Source organism: Oxyura jamaicensis, chromosome 6, assembly GCF_011077185.1.
Source record: "Oxyura jamaicensis isolate SHBP4307 breed ruddy duck chromosome 6, BPBGC_Ojam_1.0, whole genome shotgun sequence".
Taxonomy (NCBI): Eukaryota; Metazoa; Chordata; class Aves; order Anseriformes; family Anatidae; genus Oxyura; species Oxyura jamaicensis.
Window position 1 is genome coordinate 19187748 of NC_048898.1, and position 15860 is coordinate 19203607.

The 15860-nt window shown below is 39.1% G+C and overlaps 1 protein-coding gene across 5 annotated transcripts in view; it reads left to right on the forward strand.

Moving 5' to 3' along the window:
• The first annotated feature begins 259 nt into the window (after nt 1-259).
• Nucleotides 260-15860, forward strand: part of KIF20B (kinesin family member 20B) — a 35176-nt gene continuing 19575 nt past the window's right edge. The window contains exons 1-16 of one of the 5 annotated variants that reach the window (XM_035330703.1): nt 260-421; nt 2241-2398; nt 2873-2959; nt 3063-3179; nt 3375-3513; nt 5030-5214; nt 7540-7588; nt 8256-8450; nt 8850-8961; nt 9534-9605; nt 10088-10234; nt 11914-12076; nt 13086-13337; nt 14068-14207; nt 14734-14884; nt 15377-15644. In XM_035330703.1, the coding sequence (XP_035186594.1) occupies nt 2246-2398; nt 2873-2959; nt 3063-3179; nt 3375-3513; nt 5030-5214; nt 7540-7588; nt 8256-8450; nt 8850-8961; nt 9534-9605; nt 10088-10234; nt 11914-12076; nt 13086-13337; nt 14068-14207; nt 14734-14884; nt 15377-15644 (2230 nt within the window). In that variant the 5' untranslated portion in view covers nt 260-421; nt 2241-2245. Of the gene's footprint in view, nt 422-1280; nt 2399-2872; nt 2960-3062; nt 3180-3374; nt 3514-5029; nt 5221-7539; nt 7589-8255; nt 8451-8849; nt 8962-9533; nt 9606-10087; nt 10235-11913; nt 12077-13085; nt 13338-14067; nt 14208-14733; nt 14885-15376; nt 15645-15860 lie in introns of those variants that run through there. The other 4 variants (XM_035330704.1, XM_035330701.1, XM_035330705.1 and 1 more) reach the window with 4 other exon arrangements.

The window sequence follows — 15860 nt, forward strand, 5'->3', positions numbered from 1 at the left end:
CTGTTACCATCAGAGCCATCCGTTACCATGAGAGCTGTCCGTTACCACGAGAGCTGTCCGTTACCATGCCCTGCCATTCCGGGACAGAACGATTGGCATTCGCTGCTTTGACAAGAAAGTCGGAGAAAGCAGTCGTTGCTGCTCCAGAAGCTCCCCAGCTGGGCCGGGAGCAGCCCAACGCCCACCCCACGGCAGCCGGGCCGGGGGCAGGCCGCTGCTGGGAGCAGGCCCCGCCACCTAGCGCCCCCCCCCCGCCCCCGACTACATTTCCCAGCGAACCCTGCGCCGCCGCCCCAGCATCGATTCCAACGGCCGGCCCCTTCCCGGCTCCCAGCATACCGCGCGGCGCGGCGCGCTGCCGTTGGCTGGATTTGAAAAGAGCCCGCGGCCGGCCCGCTGTGAGGCGCCTGCAGCTCTCGGGTAGGTGAGGGGCGGCGGGGCCGGGCCGGGTCGGGTCGGGGGAGACCGTGCGGGTCGCGGCGTAGCCGCTGCCGGCCGGGGGCTCTGGCAGGGCGGCTGCCGGCCTGTGCTCGGTGTGCAGCCCTCCCGGCGCGGCCCGGAGGCCGGCCGGTGCCGCTTAGGCGTCGCGGTGCACGGCCTTTTACGTGCTGTAGGCAAACAAAGCGGCGGGTACGGGGCACGCCGTTATGGGGTACACGGGGGTGGGGCCCGCGGCAGCGCTGGGGTCGGGAGCAAGGGGGCTCGGAAGCAGCGCTGCTGCTCTGGCGAGCGCTGAGTGTCCCCTGCTGCCTTCAGGGAGGCAGCACCCGTGTGTTGTTCTGGCGTGGGGATGGGGCGTTAGAAGGCTGCTCAGTCACCGTGTCCAAAGCAGAAGGAAGCCGGGCAGTAAGTAGCTGTCTAATTGCCGGGACGCCGGCTGCCGTGGTGTGTAGCAGCCCAACGAGCTGTTTTAACGTGCAATAAAAGCTGCAGTCACGGCTGTCAGATCACAGGGACAAGCGACCGAAGAACAAAGTGCGGACAAAATATACCGATTTTTGAAGCAAAACGCGTTTTTTTTAGAGGTTATTCTGGAGTTTTACTTTTCTATTACCTGTAATGCTGAATCGATTATGCTTCCATTTTCTATAGCTGTTTCAGTGCCCAGATTGAGGTGCACAAAAATAATTACAGATTTACACAAAACTAGTTCACAAACAAATGACTAAAAAGCAATACTTTAGCTGGTACTCTGGCATCATGTGCATGGATGATGGATTTTACTGTCCTCTTAGTAGCTAAAACTAGCTGTTAGACTTTGGAATGTCTCTGGATAATGCCTTATGTTAAGCTACTTTGGGTTATCTTTATAATTGCAGCTGTTTGTTAGGTCCTGTGGAGATAACTGTGGAGCTTGTATTAATCTTGTAGAGAGCTTTTATTCTAACTGGACACTAAATACAAAATGGATATGGAACAATGTGGCTGTTCTTATTAAATAGTATCTGTAACCATTTTCTCATCAGGCACTGTGGTTTTGGCAAGGTTGTAGCCTACACAGAAGGCTTTTTCCTGGTAAACAGTTGTGTTGTGGCTTAGCACAGCACCTTGCCGCTGTGTGTTCACCCCTTCCACAGTGAGACGGGGAGAATAGGAAAAAGGTAAAACTCATGGGTTGAGATAAAGGAAGGGGAAATCACAAAATCAAAACAAGATGCACAATGCAATTGCTTACCACCTGTTGGCTGATGTGTGGGAACAGGGTAGGCAGGAACTTCTCCCACCCCAGCCAACCTCCCCCGGTTTTCTTGTTCAGCACTACAACAAGTGGTATGGGACATCCCTCTAGGCAGTTAGGGCCAGCTGTCCTGGTTCTGTCCCCTCCCAGCTCCTGGTGCACCCCCAGCCTCTTCACTGGCAGGGCAGCTCCAGAAGCTGGAAAGTCCTTGGCTTAGTGTGAGCTCTGCTCTGCAACAGCTAAAACATCCATGTGTTATCAACGTTATTTTTCTCCCAAATCCAAAACATGATACCATACCGGCTATTATGAAGAAAACTAACACTATCTATATGGAGCCAGGACAAGTTTCTTTGTACAGAAAGAACTATGGCTGGTCTTAATATATTATGTGAACCCTTCTGCCTCAGTATTGGAAACTTAATATACAAGCTATGAACAGTGTGAAGAAAGGTCTTTCCTCAAAGAAGTTACAGCTATCACTTAGCCTCATATCAGCTATCAGAGTTCAGAAACTCTACATTACATATAAATGACAAAAAAGCGTTTAATATATCATCTTGCAGGATGGAACCAACTTGCGATGAAGAGAAATTCTTCAGACCATCCTATGTTACTAGTGATGAGCCTCAAAGAACAGGGCCAGTAAGTGTGGAAGATATTAAAGCAGATCTCTCTGATGAATTCTCGTTGGTTTCGTCAAGCTCTGATACAAGCCAAGTAAGAAAACTTTAATGCTTGCGTTATTTTGATTGTTTTAATAAACATAGTTCTTTCATTGATGAGAATCATCACAATCTTACAGAGGGGATAGAAAGCATCTTTACTGTGCTTTTAATGTGAATGATATGCATAGGATAGACAAAATTGTGGTGATGTGCCTAATAGGGTGCATCAGTTTTATATGTGGGTGAGGCTAATGTCAGATCAGCGCAACTTAATCGTAGAAAGTTTTCATACATTTTATTCTTGCAATGCAGTATACGTGTGTGCTGGAATATTACTTGTTTTGAAACTTGAAGTTATCACAGGTAACTGTTGTAGGGGCCTGAGTGCTTGTGAAAACTGACATAATTACTTTTGCTTTCTGTGCCATCAAATGAGTCTGTACAAAATAGCGATGCCTTAACATGCTAGATATCAAACAACGAATCTAGTCAAATTTCTAACTTCCTTCTTTTCTTGTATTTTAAGAGGAGCAGTTTGGAGTCTAAAGGACACATTCAAGTTTGCCTGCGTGTTAGGCCATTTACACCTTTGGAAAAAGAAAATGAATCACAGGTATGACATTTATTTTAAAAAAAATAATAATAATATATCTTTCCTGTAAAGTGAGCTTTTTACTGTTTTTTATGCCTGTGTTGCTTCTGCTTCCTTTTAATAGGACTGTTTCTTACTTGAGAACTCAACAAGTATTGTACTGAAGCCCCCTAAAAATTCCTTGAATCGACTGAGTGAAAAAACTGCTGGGCAGCAGATACAGAAGTTCACTTTTTCACAGGTAAATGACTTGTCTTTAAAAGCTTTTAAGTTTATTTATGGGAGGGAAAAATTGCTTGACTTCTATTACCTAATACCAAGCAAACTTCTTTTAATCTTCTAGTCTAAGGTTATAAACATACAATACTTGGTTCTTTAAAAGTCTTTTAATGATTGATTAAATAAAGATATTAACCAGTTTCTTGGTAATGTTCAGGTTTTTGGACCTGAAACAACTCAAGAAGAATTCTTTGAAGGTACCATGAAGCAACCAGTGCAAGATTTCTTAGAAGGATATAATCGTCTTATTTTTACATATGGCGTTACAAATGCTGGGAAAACCTACACGTTCCTAGGTATGAGTGGTGGTTTTATTTTGTTCCTTGAACTAATGAACTAACGTTCTTCATTTATGAAACTGAGAATTCCTTCTGGTAGAGTTGTTCTAACTCTTTCATTTAGTGACACCACGCAACCTGCGTGTTGGCATCTTTTGAATATTAGTAAATAGCCTTTGAAAGTCTCATTCCATAACAAATATCACCAAACTGACAGCAGTTAGTCACTACCAGAATTCATATATGCATATAGTGATGTTCCTTTGCAAGGCTGTAACAATTTTAGTCAGGTGTGCATGACTTTTTTTCCCCTCCAGGTGTCTTGAATGTCAACGTGGGGTGGTTGAGGGTTGAGAAAAATGTATGTGTTTTACACACTTCTCCCATCCTGGTATATAAGTCACTCTACAGAAGGCTAAATTATTTGTTGTTGTTGTTAATACGTTAAAGGTACATACGTATCTTAAATGCTATTCCGTAGTTGAGGGAAGTTATGTCTGAGCTCGTTACATTTATCACAGGCAGAGAATAAACATTTTTAAACATGTTTGATTACCTTCAAGTATTTATACCTTGCCTCAAATATATGAGTTTAGCAATAATATCACAGCACATCAGGAAGCAAGATCTTCTATTTTTATACTGTTAAAGCTCAGTATCCTTTCTGGCCAGAAGATGTCATTCTTTATTTTTCAAACAAACGTAACAAATGAGGTGCCTGGATTTACAGGGAACCAAGTTCTCTCTCTCCATTATAATATTTCCAGCAGTTCTAGATGCTATATGAATTACCTGATACACAGAAGTAGTAGAATACAATTGGTCTTCTAGTGATCAGTCACTTCAATAAAGGTGAATTTCCTATGACACAAGGTTCAGTGTCATTCTAAGTAATGTTCTGTTAGGTGAATTATAACTGAAGACTACTGCTAGTGAATTCGGTTACATTAATCAGGGGTCATAATGCCAACTCTTCCTTGTTCTAATAGAAATAACATTTCTTTTGATGTAAACTGGTTTGGGGTATACTATGAGATGTGGTTTTTCACTAACTTTTTTGATTCGTGCATTTTCAGATTTGACACTTTGTCATGGTATTATGCTTCTAGGACTTCACCATTCAGCCCTGTCAATTCTTACTATTATTCAATAGTTAAGTCTTCAAAAGTTATCTCTTTATGCGTATTTATAGAGCATTCCATAACTTTTTCCGGTATATGGTCTCACTTGTGTTCACAATGGACTTTCCAAACTTTTTCTCCTAAGGCTAAGCTTATACAGTTTTTGCTGTCAGTCCTTGTGTTATGCTGCAGCCTGTACTGTCAAAGGGATGGAGCAGGAGCTGCTGCTTCAAGCCAATATTTTCCAAAAACACTCTGACATAAGGATACAGAAAATATTGCTTCAGGCTGTAACTGGCCTCCAAATTCCTCATGTATGCCTTGAGATTGGCGTCACTTATCTTTGTCTTCATTTATGTGTACATCTTGTTCACAATAGTAACTGGGATCTTTCTTTTGGTTGCTGCTTACAGGAACAGAAGATGATGTTGGTGTTCTGCCGAGGACTATGGATATGTTGTTTAAAAGTATTCAAGGAAGGCTATACAAAGGAATGGATCTCAAACCCCATCGGTGTAGAGATTATGTAAAGCTGACTAAAGACCAAGTGAAAGAAGAAACTGCTATTAAAAATTCAATACTTCGTCTAACAAAAGAGGTAGAGAAGCACTTCTTTCTATGATAAGTACATGGATCTTAGCTCAGTCTTCAGACTGTTCATTCTTCAATGGGAAGAGGCCCATGTGTTTGTATGGGTATATCTGCTATTGGGCAGGCACTCAAATTAGCAGTAAAGTGAGCAATAGAGCTAATGAGCCATGGTCTCCTGCGGGTTTATTTTGTGGCTGAATGCTTGATAGGATATAAGCTTTAAGGTTTTCTTCTATAGCTCAAGTTAAGTGCTTATCCTCTGGGGTCGCTGTTCGTTAATAAGGACTGAATATAAGGACTGAATGGAAGTAGTACCCTGTCTGTAGGGACATGAGTAGGTCCATACCTTTACACAGTTTACTGGCTTCCAGGATACTTGGAAGAAACTCATGCTCTTCAGGTCATTTCCCTCTTCAGTTTGGCATTGCATACTTAAAGGGAGACAAAAATTCTTTTGAAACAGAAGAGGCATAAAGCCAGTGGAGCTTTAAAGATTTGAAACAAAATAGGTTTCTGGTAGTCTTAGCAGGTAGGTATCATTAACTGCTGAGCAGTCCAAAAATATACTTCAGTTGCATGAGTTATCTGGAATTCAACCTGCTTAGTCCAGTTACATTTGTGGAGGTTGTGTCTTGCATTAGCATACGTCTGTCTTGGTGTTTTTAATTCAGAGTGGATGGAGTATTACAAAAAAGCAGATACTACAAATTAAAATTAGAGAGGGATTCTTGTGCTGTTTTCTTTTTCCATTGGAGAAGAATGAAGCATTTCCTTAGTGGTGTGCTCGGTCTTACTGGGGCATTCTAACTTGTGGAGTTTGTAACCTTTATCTTATCCATGAGTTAAGTGTGAATTTCTGTAGTGTGGAAGGCAGGTGGCAGTACAACTCACTAATGGCACAGGCATAGCAATGTATTCAGTCTAGCTCCAAGCATCTTTAAGTACTTCAGGAAAAAAATAAGGTCTTCTATATATGTGTGGGGGGAAAAAAGCTGTGTAAAACTGATCTAGCTTGAGTGAGGATATAGGAATAAAATGATGTAAACAGCTGTGTACAGGTAGTTGCAATAACAGTAAACAAGTCTGCTCACATCATGTATGTGCTGCCTCTAGTTTTTAGAAGTGTGCTCACAAGGAAAATACTAAGATCATAGATTTGGTAGCGAAGCTTGCGTCTACTTAGCAGAACCAGATTTCGGTGAGTGCTTTGTATCTGTAAGGTTAAAACCTAGAAGTTTCGGTTACGTAAACAGCTGTCTCATGAATCACTTCACGAAAGCCCAGCTTTGTAGGAAATACACCGTTGAGTAAACACATGCACACAAGACCCGGCTTGTAATCCATGTTTCTTATGAAGCGTACTGCTTCTGGTAGCTGAGTGTTCTCATCTTGTCCTTGGTAGACGTGAACTTCCTTGCAGTTTTGTACTCAAAATAAACTAACATGTTGGGAACTAAGCGTATGTGTATGGACATAATTAGTGCTAGCTGTAGGGTCACGTTTTATCTTGAATTTTTGAAGGAGTTTGGCTTATCTTTCCAAAGGTTAGACTTTATCTCAATTGTGTAACACTTCTACAGCATGCATTAGGAAGCAATAAGATGTTTACATTAAGTGAATAAGTGTTCTGCACTTCACTTCTAAGCATTGACCTAGCACACCATAAGATATGGAAGTCCCAACATAACAATAAAAAAAACTTTTCAGGACTCTAGATTCAGCAGTTTAAGAGTAATGTGCAGATTACTACTGGGCTATTGCAAATCATGGTATTAAATAATCCTGTTCCTGTGTGGGCTCCCCACCCTTCTAGTTTTCTGGAGTCTATTCTTTATTCTGGATCAGAAACCTGAAATACTATACGCTTTAGGGTCTGATATAAGCAAAGTGTCAGGAATGAGTATTAAGATAACCGACCTTATGTTGGTTGGGCACTGGAACAGGTTCCCCAGGGAAGCAGTCATGGCACTGAGCTTGTCAGAGTTCGAGAAGTGTTTGGGCAGTGCTCTTGGATGTGGTCTGACTTTTTTTTGGCATGGTCCTGTCTGGAGCCAGTAGCTGGACTTAATTCTTATGGGTCCCTTCCAACTCAGGACATTCTATGATTTTACAAAAAAAAAAAAAAAAACTCCTTTTAGTAGGAGTGTATGGGTGCACTGAACCAGGTATAATGTATAGGAACCAGGTATTATGTATAGCCAGGGTTTTTGTGTTGGCATATTGCAATCATGCTGTACTGCTATCCAGTAGGACAATGTAGCTCTTACAAAAGTAATTGCTGTACTGAACCTGCACTTCAATGATATATCCTAAAGTCTCTTTTCTTTTATAGGTAGATCATCAAAATTATGCGAATAGCAAAGCACCAGTTGATTCTAAGGGTATGTTTAATATTAAAGAACTACCATTAAAAAAAACTGGCAAAGATGCTTTTTAAGGTCAAAAACTGACTTCTGGCCTATGTTAAATGCCAAATGGTCCTTCTATTATTATTATGACTGAATTGAATAATGAGCAAGCTATCTAGACAGAAAACACAAGGATGAAATGGTTAGGAGACTACCGGTGCACCTACCCTAAACTGTTACTATATGAGGTAAAACTATAGCAAGGAAAAGTAGTGCTGCTTGTTCTATGGGTCCATAATGGAATCTTGACAGACTTCTAGCGTGTTTAGTTAATCAAAAAAACTCCACCAATTCTAGCATTTAAGGCTACATAAATAGTAGGTTTGCCTCAAGTCAGAATGAAGAATATACAGAATTAAACTGACTAGTATATTCTAAAGAGACTGAAGAGATTTGAGTAATTCTAACCAAGCTCTTTGCCTGATTAGATTTTAGAAGTGGGAATATAAGTTCTAGGTCTAGGTGTATTTGCAAATGTGTAAGGTAAGAATATGACTCCCAGATATTTAAGGGGGGGTGGGATTCCAATGGAAAGCTTTCTTTTTTTAAGAAGGCTGCTGTAATAGGTCACTTAGTCATTTTTAAATGCAACTCACTTTAGTAGCTCTATGTTTACTTTGTAATATTTTGTACTTCACAGATATGGAAGAGTTACTAAAAGGATCAGATCAATCTAGCCCAATGATAAAAAGTTACCTGAAGTTCTCTATTTGGGTTTCTTTTTTTGAGATATACAATGAATGTTTTTATGACTTACTGGTTCCTATATCAAATGACAAGAAAAGAAAAACACTCCGCCTTGCTCAAGATGTCAAGGGATGTCCTTATGTAAAAGGTGATTAGAATCCATTGTAAACTGCAAAACTTGGCATGGAAAAGTTGTTCTTCCTATAGTAATGTTTCTTCCTAGATTTGGAAATTCCTTAATACATTCAGTGCAGCACTAGAAATGTCTAGTTGAATATGAAAGGCAAGTCTATATGTGTCTCATCTTCAATAGTGTCTTTTCTTTTCCTGCATGTAAGCCTGTGTGCATTCCACTGCCTTCATATTTTTTTAGAAATATAAGATTTAATCCTCTCTGCTATCATTCCACGATTTGTCTGAAAGTTTTAGTAAAATTAGTAAAATGTTTGAATGTCATGAAAAAGTATTATTCTTGCTGTGCATATGTTATCTCCTGCTCCATTCTTTCTGTCTAATGATGTTTACAAGATTACTTTTCTTCTTAAAGATCTTCAGTGGGTGCAGATTTCTGATTCTAAAGAAGCTTTTAGACTGCTAAAAGTGGGGCTGAAACACCAGAGTACTGCAAGCACAAAACTAAATACTTCCTCCAGCAGAAGGTGAGATAAATTTTGAATAACATTGAATATAGGATGGTGTGGGTGGGAGGGAGAAGCTAATCTATGGCTTGTGGCTTTTGGAGGGGAAGAGGTTTTAATAAGTTCTAAATATATAGGTTTCAATTTGATGTCCTCTAACAGTATGTGACCCAATGCTTTAAATCAAAAGAATTCTTCCTTCAAGAAGATGAATGTGTACAAAAGCTAATGACATTTTATCGAATATTCTCTTTAAGGCAGAACTTAGCTTTAGTGCATCTGGATGTTGGGGGGGGAGCAAAATATGACAAAAAAAAAAAAAAAAAACACCAAAATTTCTACACTGAAAGAACAGAAGTTTTCATGTAGATGAAGACCAAGGCATTTTTCCTCTAAGAAAAGTGATTGTTTGAAATGGTAAATAGTGTGAGTTCCAGCTGTTTAAAAAGTTTAATGTATCTGATAGAGTAAATGCTTAGATACATGGATAGGTTTAACAGTGTTTTGAACAAGTGTTGAAGATGGCAAAATGTTTTTTCTAAGTTTTAATCTCACTTCACTTCTCCCTACTGACTTCCAACTTCTCCTTTCAGTCATAGCATATTCACAGTTAAGGTACTGAAAATTGAAGACTTGGAAACACCACGGGTGACACGAGTCAATGAGTAAGTTTAGAGCAGATTTCCCCTTTTCCCTTTGGGATGAAGTTGTTAGTTACCTTCCATGTTGGTGTACTGGTACTATGCTGTACACCTATTGCTCCCTGGCCTCATGCATAAAATGGTTACCCCACTTCTTATCTATATGTAGTACTAAGCCCTCTACCTCAAGCTGTCAGGTTGCAATGTTCTATGTATTGCATCCTCTGCTCAGCACAACATTTCCCTAGCCTGCTTCGCTCTACTTCTGAAGTCATACAAGTCCTCACACAGAAGGGGATGAAGGGGAAATATAGTAAGCTTGTTGGGGAGGGGTTTGGCAGGAAGTAGAGTGAAACTTCACTGGGGAAGCAATGCTGAAAAGGTGGATGGGTTCATGTAGATAAAGACCAAGAAATTCTTCCTCTAAGAAAAGTTGATTGAAATGGTAAATAATTAGTGCATGTGCCAAGGCAAGAAAGCTGAATTTTCCTATTTCTGCCCTTTAGATTGTCACTATGTGATCTTGCTGGTTCAGAAAGATGCACCAAGACGCGTAATGAAGGTGATAGATTGAAAGAGAGTGGAAATATAAATACCTCTCTCCTGATTCTAGGCAAGTGTATTAATGCACTCAAGAACTGTCAACAGTCAAAGTAAGTCCTACAGATTGCAAACAGATTATACTTCTCATGTATTGCATACAATGGTTAAGCTAGCGTTTAAAATATACTAGCTGACACTGTTTCTTCTGGAAAAGGTGGATAGATTTTCCAGATGTATAAAGTCTTTGTGATCTACTAAAGTGCTCTATAAACTTGCTTGCTTTACTTTTTAATTAAATTCCAAGTTGGTAAATATGCTATCATAGGATTTAGCAATTTAACTATTTTTCCTGAGTTTGGCTTGTCAAACAAATTCTGGGGTAAGTTTTAAAACCACTTTCACTAATGTCACTGTAAATGAGTTAAACTTTGATACTTCTATTTCTCCTTTGTTAACTAACCCCATTTGCTACGTAATTCTACTGTCCCAGTTTTCCTCACAGTGATATTGCTATGCTTATCTTAACAAAAAAAAATCTTTTTCCAAATTTTGATATAATGTTAGCCAGATCAGAAAGAATGGTAACCATATGCAGACAAAAAAGCTTAGCCACTATTTATAGGCCAGTTTGGGATCTAAATAAGAGTAGGCTGAACCTTTTGTATTTTAAACAACTGTACACTATATAGTCATATCTGGTTGTAAATCCCCAGGAACTTTTTTTCCATAGTTCCTCCTCTGAAGACCTGTTTCTGTTCCAGAAGTTGAATGAACTCTCACTTTGCTTATGATATGTCCTTATGAGCTTTACTACTTGTGCCATAACATTGTGCCTGACAGCCTATTTGAAGTCTGTTATGCTTAAAATAGGATTTCAAAAAAAAAGTTTTGCTAGTGACTTAGTTTCTTATCTTTCTGTCCTTCCTAGATAGGAAGGATGCATTAAAACTAGCAGATTCTTAAAGGGCTTGAATGTATTCAGAATGTCTTTCTGGTCCTAATAACGTGGAATTCTAACAATATAGAACAAATGCTCTGAACCATGACCTATTAAAATATTTATGACTTTTGCAGTTATTTTCTTAAAATGATTGGTTCTTGTTCCTGCCTGTGGGCCACATGTTCTGATAATGTAACTGACTTGATAAGTTCTGTAGCACTATTCACGTAATTCAATAGCTGTCATGTGCCTAAAACGCAGGCAACTTATTTAGAGGAAAGTGTTTAGTCATGTTCTAGGAATTCTCTCTATTTCCTATAAGCATCCAAAAACATCAACTGTTAAAACTCAAGAGCATGAGTTTTCATTTAGGAAGTGCCAAAAATGTTCTAAAAGTACATGGAAAACACATGAAGATACTTATTTTCTTGCTTAGGTATTTACTATTGTTCGTTCCCAGAGACAAAAGACTGAATGAGAGTCATCTCTGGTCTTCTTGGATACTGCTTGCCTAGAACTAGATAGGTCCTTTTCCCTGGTGTGGTAAGGTAAAGACAGGTGGGATATCATTTGAGGTAGTGTGAGGCTATGTGAGCTACCCTAGGTTAAATGTTGAACATGTTTTAAGTGCTCCCATTAGTTGTTTTACTGTATCTTAACTGAGGAGATAATGGCTAAGTAGCAGTTGAAACAGCTATACAATCTCCATGAGCAGGTGTATCTAGCAAAAAACAATTTTAATTGATATAAAGCCTACTGTAGTTAGTTATAGCTTGTAGTCTTCATCTGGATAGCTCTTACATTGACTGGAAGTTATTTAACTTCTGGCCGTGTTTTTTGTCTTTAAAGGCTGCAGCAGCACATACCATTTCGGGAAAGTAAGTTAACTCATTTTCTTCAAGGATTCTTCAGTGGAAGAGGGAAAGTATACATGATAGTAAACATAAGCCAGTGTGCTTCAGCATATGATGAAACACTCAATGTCCTGAAGTTCTCAGCCATTGCACAAAAAGTAAGTGTATTGTAGTTTATCTTGTTGGTCAGTACTTATGATTTGCATTTAAAGAAGAGGCTCTCTCACTTTTAAGAACACAAATTTAATTACTGCATTTTCTGTCTCCATGTTGTGATCAAATTTTCAGATTACTTTTAGTCAGGCTTTGATTCCTTTTGAAGTGTTTCAAAAGCTCTACTGTAACACTTTTTTTCTTTAGACTGTGGGGGCAGGAGCATCCTCTATCAAGAATCTAATTCCCACAAAGTGTCCAGACTAAGAGGAAGAGGCTTGTTTTATTTAGAATTTCCCTAAAATTGGACAAACTTTTAAACTTTCTTTCTCTGCTCATAACATGGTCCCATCCAGTAGAGCACATCTTGCTGCTCCATATGCTACTGCTAATTCTGAATATTGTTCAAGTATTGACAAAAGTTGAACAGCAAAGAGTCTGAAAGGTTTCAGTAGGAAAGTAGAGGTTAAGCAGAATGGGTGACAGTAAATGCAATGATATAACTGATGAAGATGGAAGACTAAAGTGTCAGATCAGTGCTTGGAGTCTTAATGGAAGACGCAAAGCTTCTGAAAGTTTGTGTTGCAAGGACAATAGGTGGATGTAGGCCTTTGGGATATGGGTTTATCTAAGGAGATTAAATGTGAGACTCGAAGAAGCAGACTGTAAGGGTGATACAGTTGTGCAAGACAGAATTTGTAGGATGACATTCGATTGCATTTAATGCAAGTGGAAACTCAAAATAGAAAATGTAGAAATCTGCTGCATGAGTGGCAACTCTTATGTCTTCCAGCTAGTGAAACTTCTTGTTCCTGGCATCAGAAGAAAGGCTGGACTCTGAGGTGATTCCTTTGTACTTCAGCTTAAAACTGGTTGAAGTGGTGGCTCTGAAAAGAGCATAGACAGGAGTGCTATGCCTGTAGAAAGCTATAGAGAAGTGCAGCAAGTGTCTCCTGGAAGTGCCAGTTAAGGTTTAAGAAATACTGATGGCTTTGTTCTTTATTTCTTGGGTAGGTTTTAGTTATGGACACATCTGTTCTTCCCCATGATCAGTCATTTGGCCAGAAATTGGTAAGAGAATCATCACTGCTTTGTAATGCTAAAATGCGTATCTCAAGGAGAAGAGCTACTATTCTGTGGGACCGGAGCTTAGAAGATGTGATTGAAGACGATAATGGTGAGATGGAGGAATATCATAGTATGGCAAGAGAAGAAGAGCAGAAACATGATGAAAATCAAGTCCTTATTGGAAAAGAAGAATATACAGTATGTACCAGGACTACTTTAAGAATTAGTGTAGCACCGAGTCTTAAAACAATGTATTCTCCTGGTTTCCCCCATCTTTCTCCTATTCCGATTGCTGCTTTTTTGTATAAATCCAGTGTTGAGAACTAAAAGTGGGATTACTCAGACTTGTCATATAGTGTAGGAAAGCTGCATGAAATATGCCTAAATACACATTGAGCAATGAGACATGCAGGTTTGCTTTTATCGGCTTTGTATAACCTCTGGTCAGTATGTGTCAAGGATTACTTGTGTTCTAGCAACAGAGAAGACCTTTTCCCTTACATTTTGTGAACAGAAACCCTTTATTTTTTGAAGGAGATTTTAGTCTGTTTTGGGACAGGGCTTCTTTGGAAAGTTAATCCCAGATAAAAGAGGGAGGAGGGAACAGACTAGAGCCTGTTTTGTGGAGGTTTCATTGATCTCAACCAAAAATAGATATTTGGAATACAAGAGCTAAAAAAGCTTAATTTTGCAGGACTTAAAGCTCTTGACAAATGCCTTCTCTGTGCAGACTTATCTGTTTGGTACTAGCACAGCATTTTATATTTCAATCTAACTGTGAATGCTCTTGTTTATGAATAAGTTAATAAAAACTGGAAGAACTTTTTTCAAACAGAGTGGTGTTTTTAGTGTTTGAGGAATGGGGAAAAATCTCACTTCTGGGGAAACCATTGTTTTATGAAAAACTTAATGCTAAATGTAATTCTAGGCTCTACTGAGTCTTATAGAAGACTTGAAGAACAAACTTATTGCTGAAAAGAAGAATAAGCTACTGCTGGAACTAAAAATTCGTGAAGAAGTGATACAAGAATTTTCCCAATACTTTGCTGAGCGGGAAATAGATTTTAAGTAAGTTACCTTTTAATTTGACGTAGAACTACTACTTTAAAAGAAAAAGGATAAATAGACTTATTTCTTAAAATCTGATCTTTGGCCATAATAGACTGTACTCTTCAGCTAGACTTGCTCTGTTACTTTTTACTTGTTAATATATCCATTTCTATTTGGACTATGATTTCAGGAAAAAAACACTGTATGAAAGGTTGGGGGCAGGTGGGAATCTGTATCTCTGGAGTCCTTATTGATACTCAAAATAAGTGTTCTGGCTCAAGAAACTTAGGGAAAAATGCTTCTAGTATACAGTTTCATCTGTTGTAATCCCACCTTGCCTTGTCTGCTGCCATCTTCTGATTCTCCCTCCAGCAAGTCTTGGAGAGCAGGGGAAAATACACTTTTATTTTAGTGTAAGTAGTATTCTGTGCATTATTCTGTTGTGCCAGAATAAAGGAGAAACATCTTTGTTTACAGGAAGCTGTACTAATAACTTAGCAGCTCAGATTGGCTATCTTTTAGCTGACTTTTTCTTCTACTGCAGAGAGCGTCTTTCTCATGAACGTGAACGTCTCGAGGAAAATTCTGACAGGCGCCTGGAAATCTTCAAGGAACTTGTAAATGGTTATACTAAAAACCCTGATGAAGAAGAGAAATTAAAGGATCTGTCTTGCAGTGAGCAGGATGGACCCCTGGTATTTTTTATTCACTCTTTGCTTGAAACATTTTTGTTTTTACTAATTATTATAGGGGTCGTATTGCTTACAGGGATTAGACAGAAGGATAATTTCAAGGAACTGCATGCTGTAAAGCTGTATCCTCAGCAAGGTGTTAAACAAAATATAGGTACAAGAATAGTTGCTGAGTTTTAAGTACTCATTCAGAAGTCTTAGCTTGTATGTTAAACTTGGATGCAAATTATCTGCAGTTGTATGAAAGGGAATGTAATGTTGGGTCATTAGATGATATAGAAATAGAGTAGCTGTTACTTGATAATAAGCTTGTATGTGGAGGAAGACAAAGACTGGCAAGTTGCATATGAACTCACAAGATGGGTTTTGAAGATGGAACTAAAATTGTTTTTATATAGTTGAATTCTTAATGGTGTTCTCTACATCATTTTTCTAGAAATAATGGCTATCATGTAATTATTGGCCAATTTTTAATGGATGTGAATTATCTTCCAGGATGAAGAATATAGCATAGTGCCAGGCACCTGCATTGATCTTGAGGGCATTATTGATTCTCTGCAGAATGATGTCATTGATATTAAAAAGCAGGCAGAAGCAGCACATGAGTACATTGTGTCCCTAGAGGACCCACAGGAAGCTGTAGGTTGGCTTGAAAAGCAACTGGGAAAAATTACCACTGAACTAACAAAGACCAAAGAAGAATTGACAAAGAAAACGACTGAACTAACCAAAGCTGAAGAAGAGCTGACACAGAAAAACAGGGGTGAGTTAGGTATAATTGATATGGAAGGCAGAAGAAAGAAATAGTTAACCAAGGTGAAATGGAAATAACTCATTTGAGCAGGAACTGGGGGTGGGGAGGAGGGAGGCTCTAGATTTGGGAACCAAGTTGCATAACAGAAGTGGTAACCTGTTCTGTGTGTATTCAGGTTGAACAATACACAATCCTTGGCTGTTCTTTTTTTTTTTTTTGGACAAG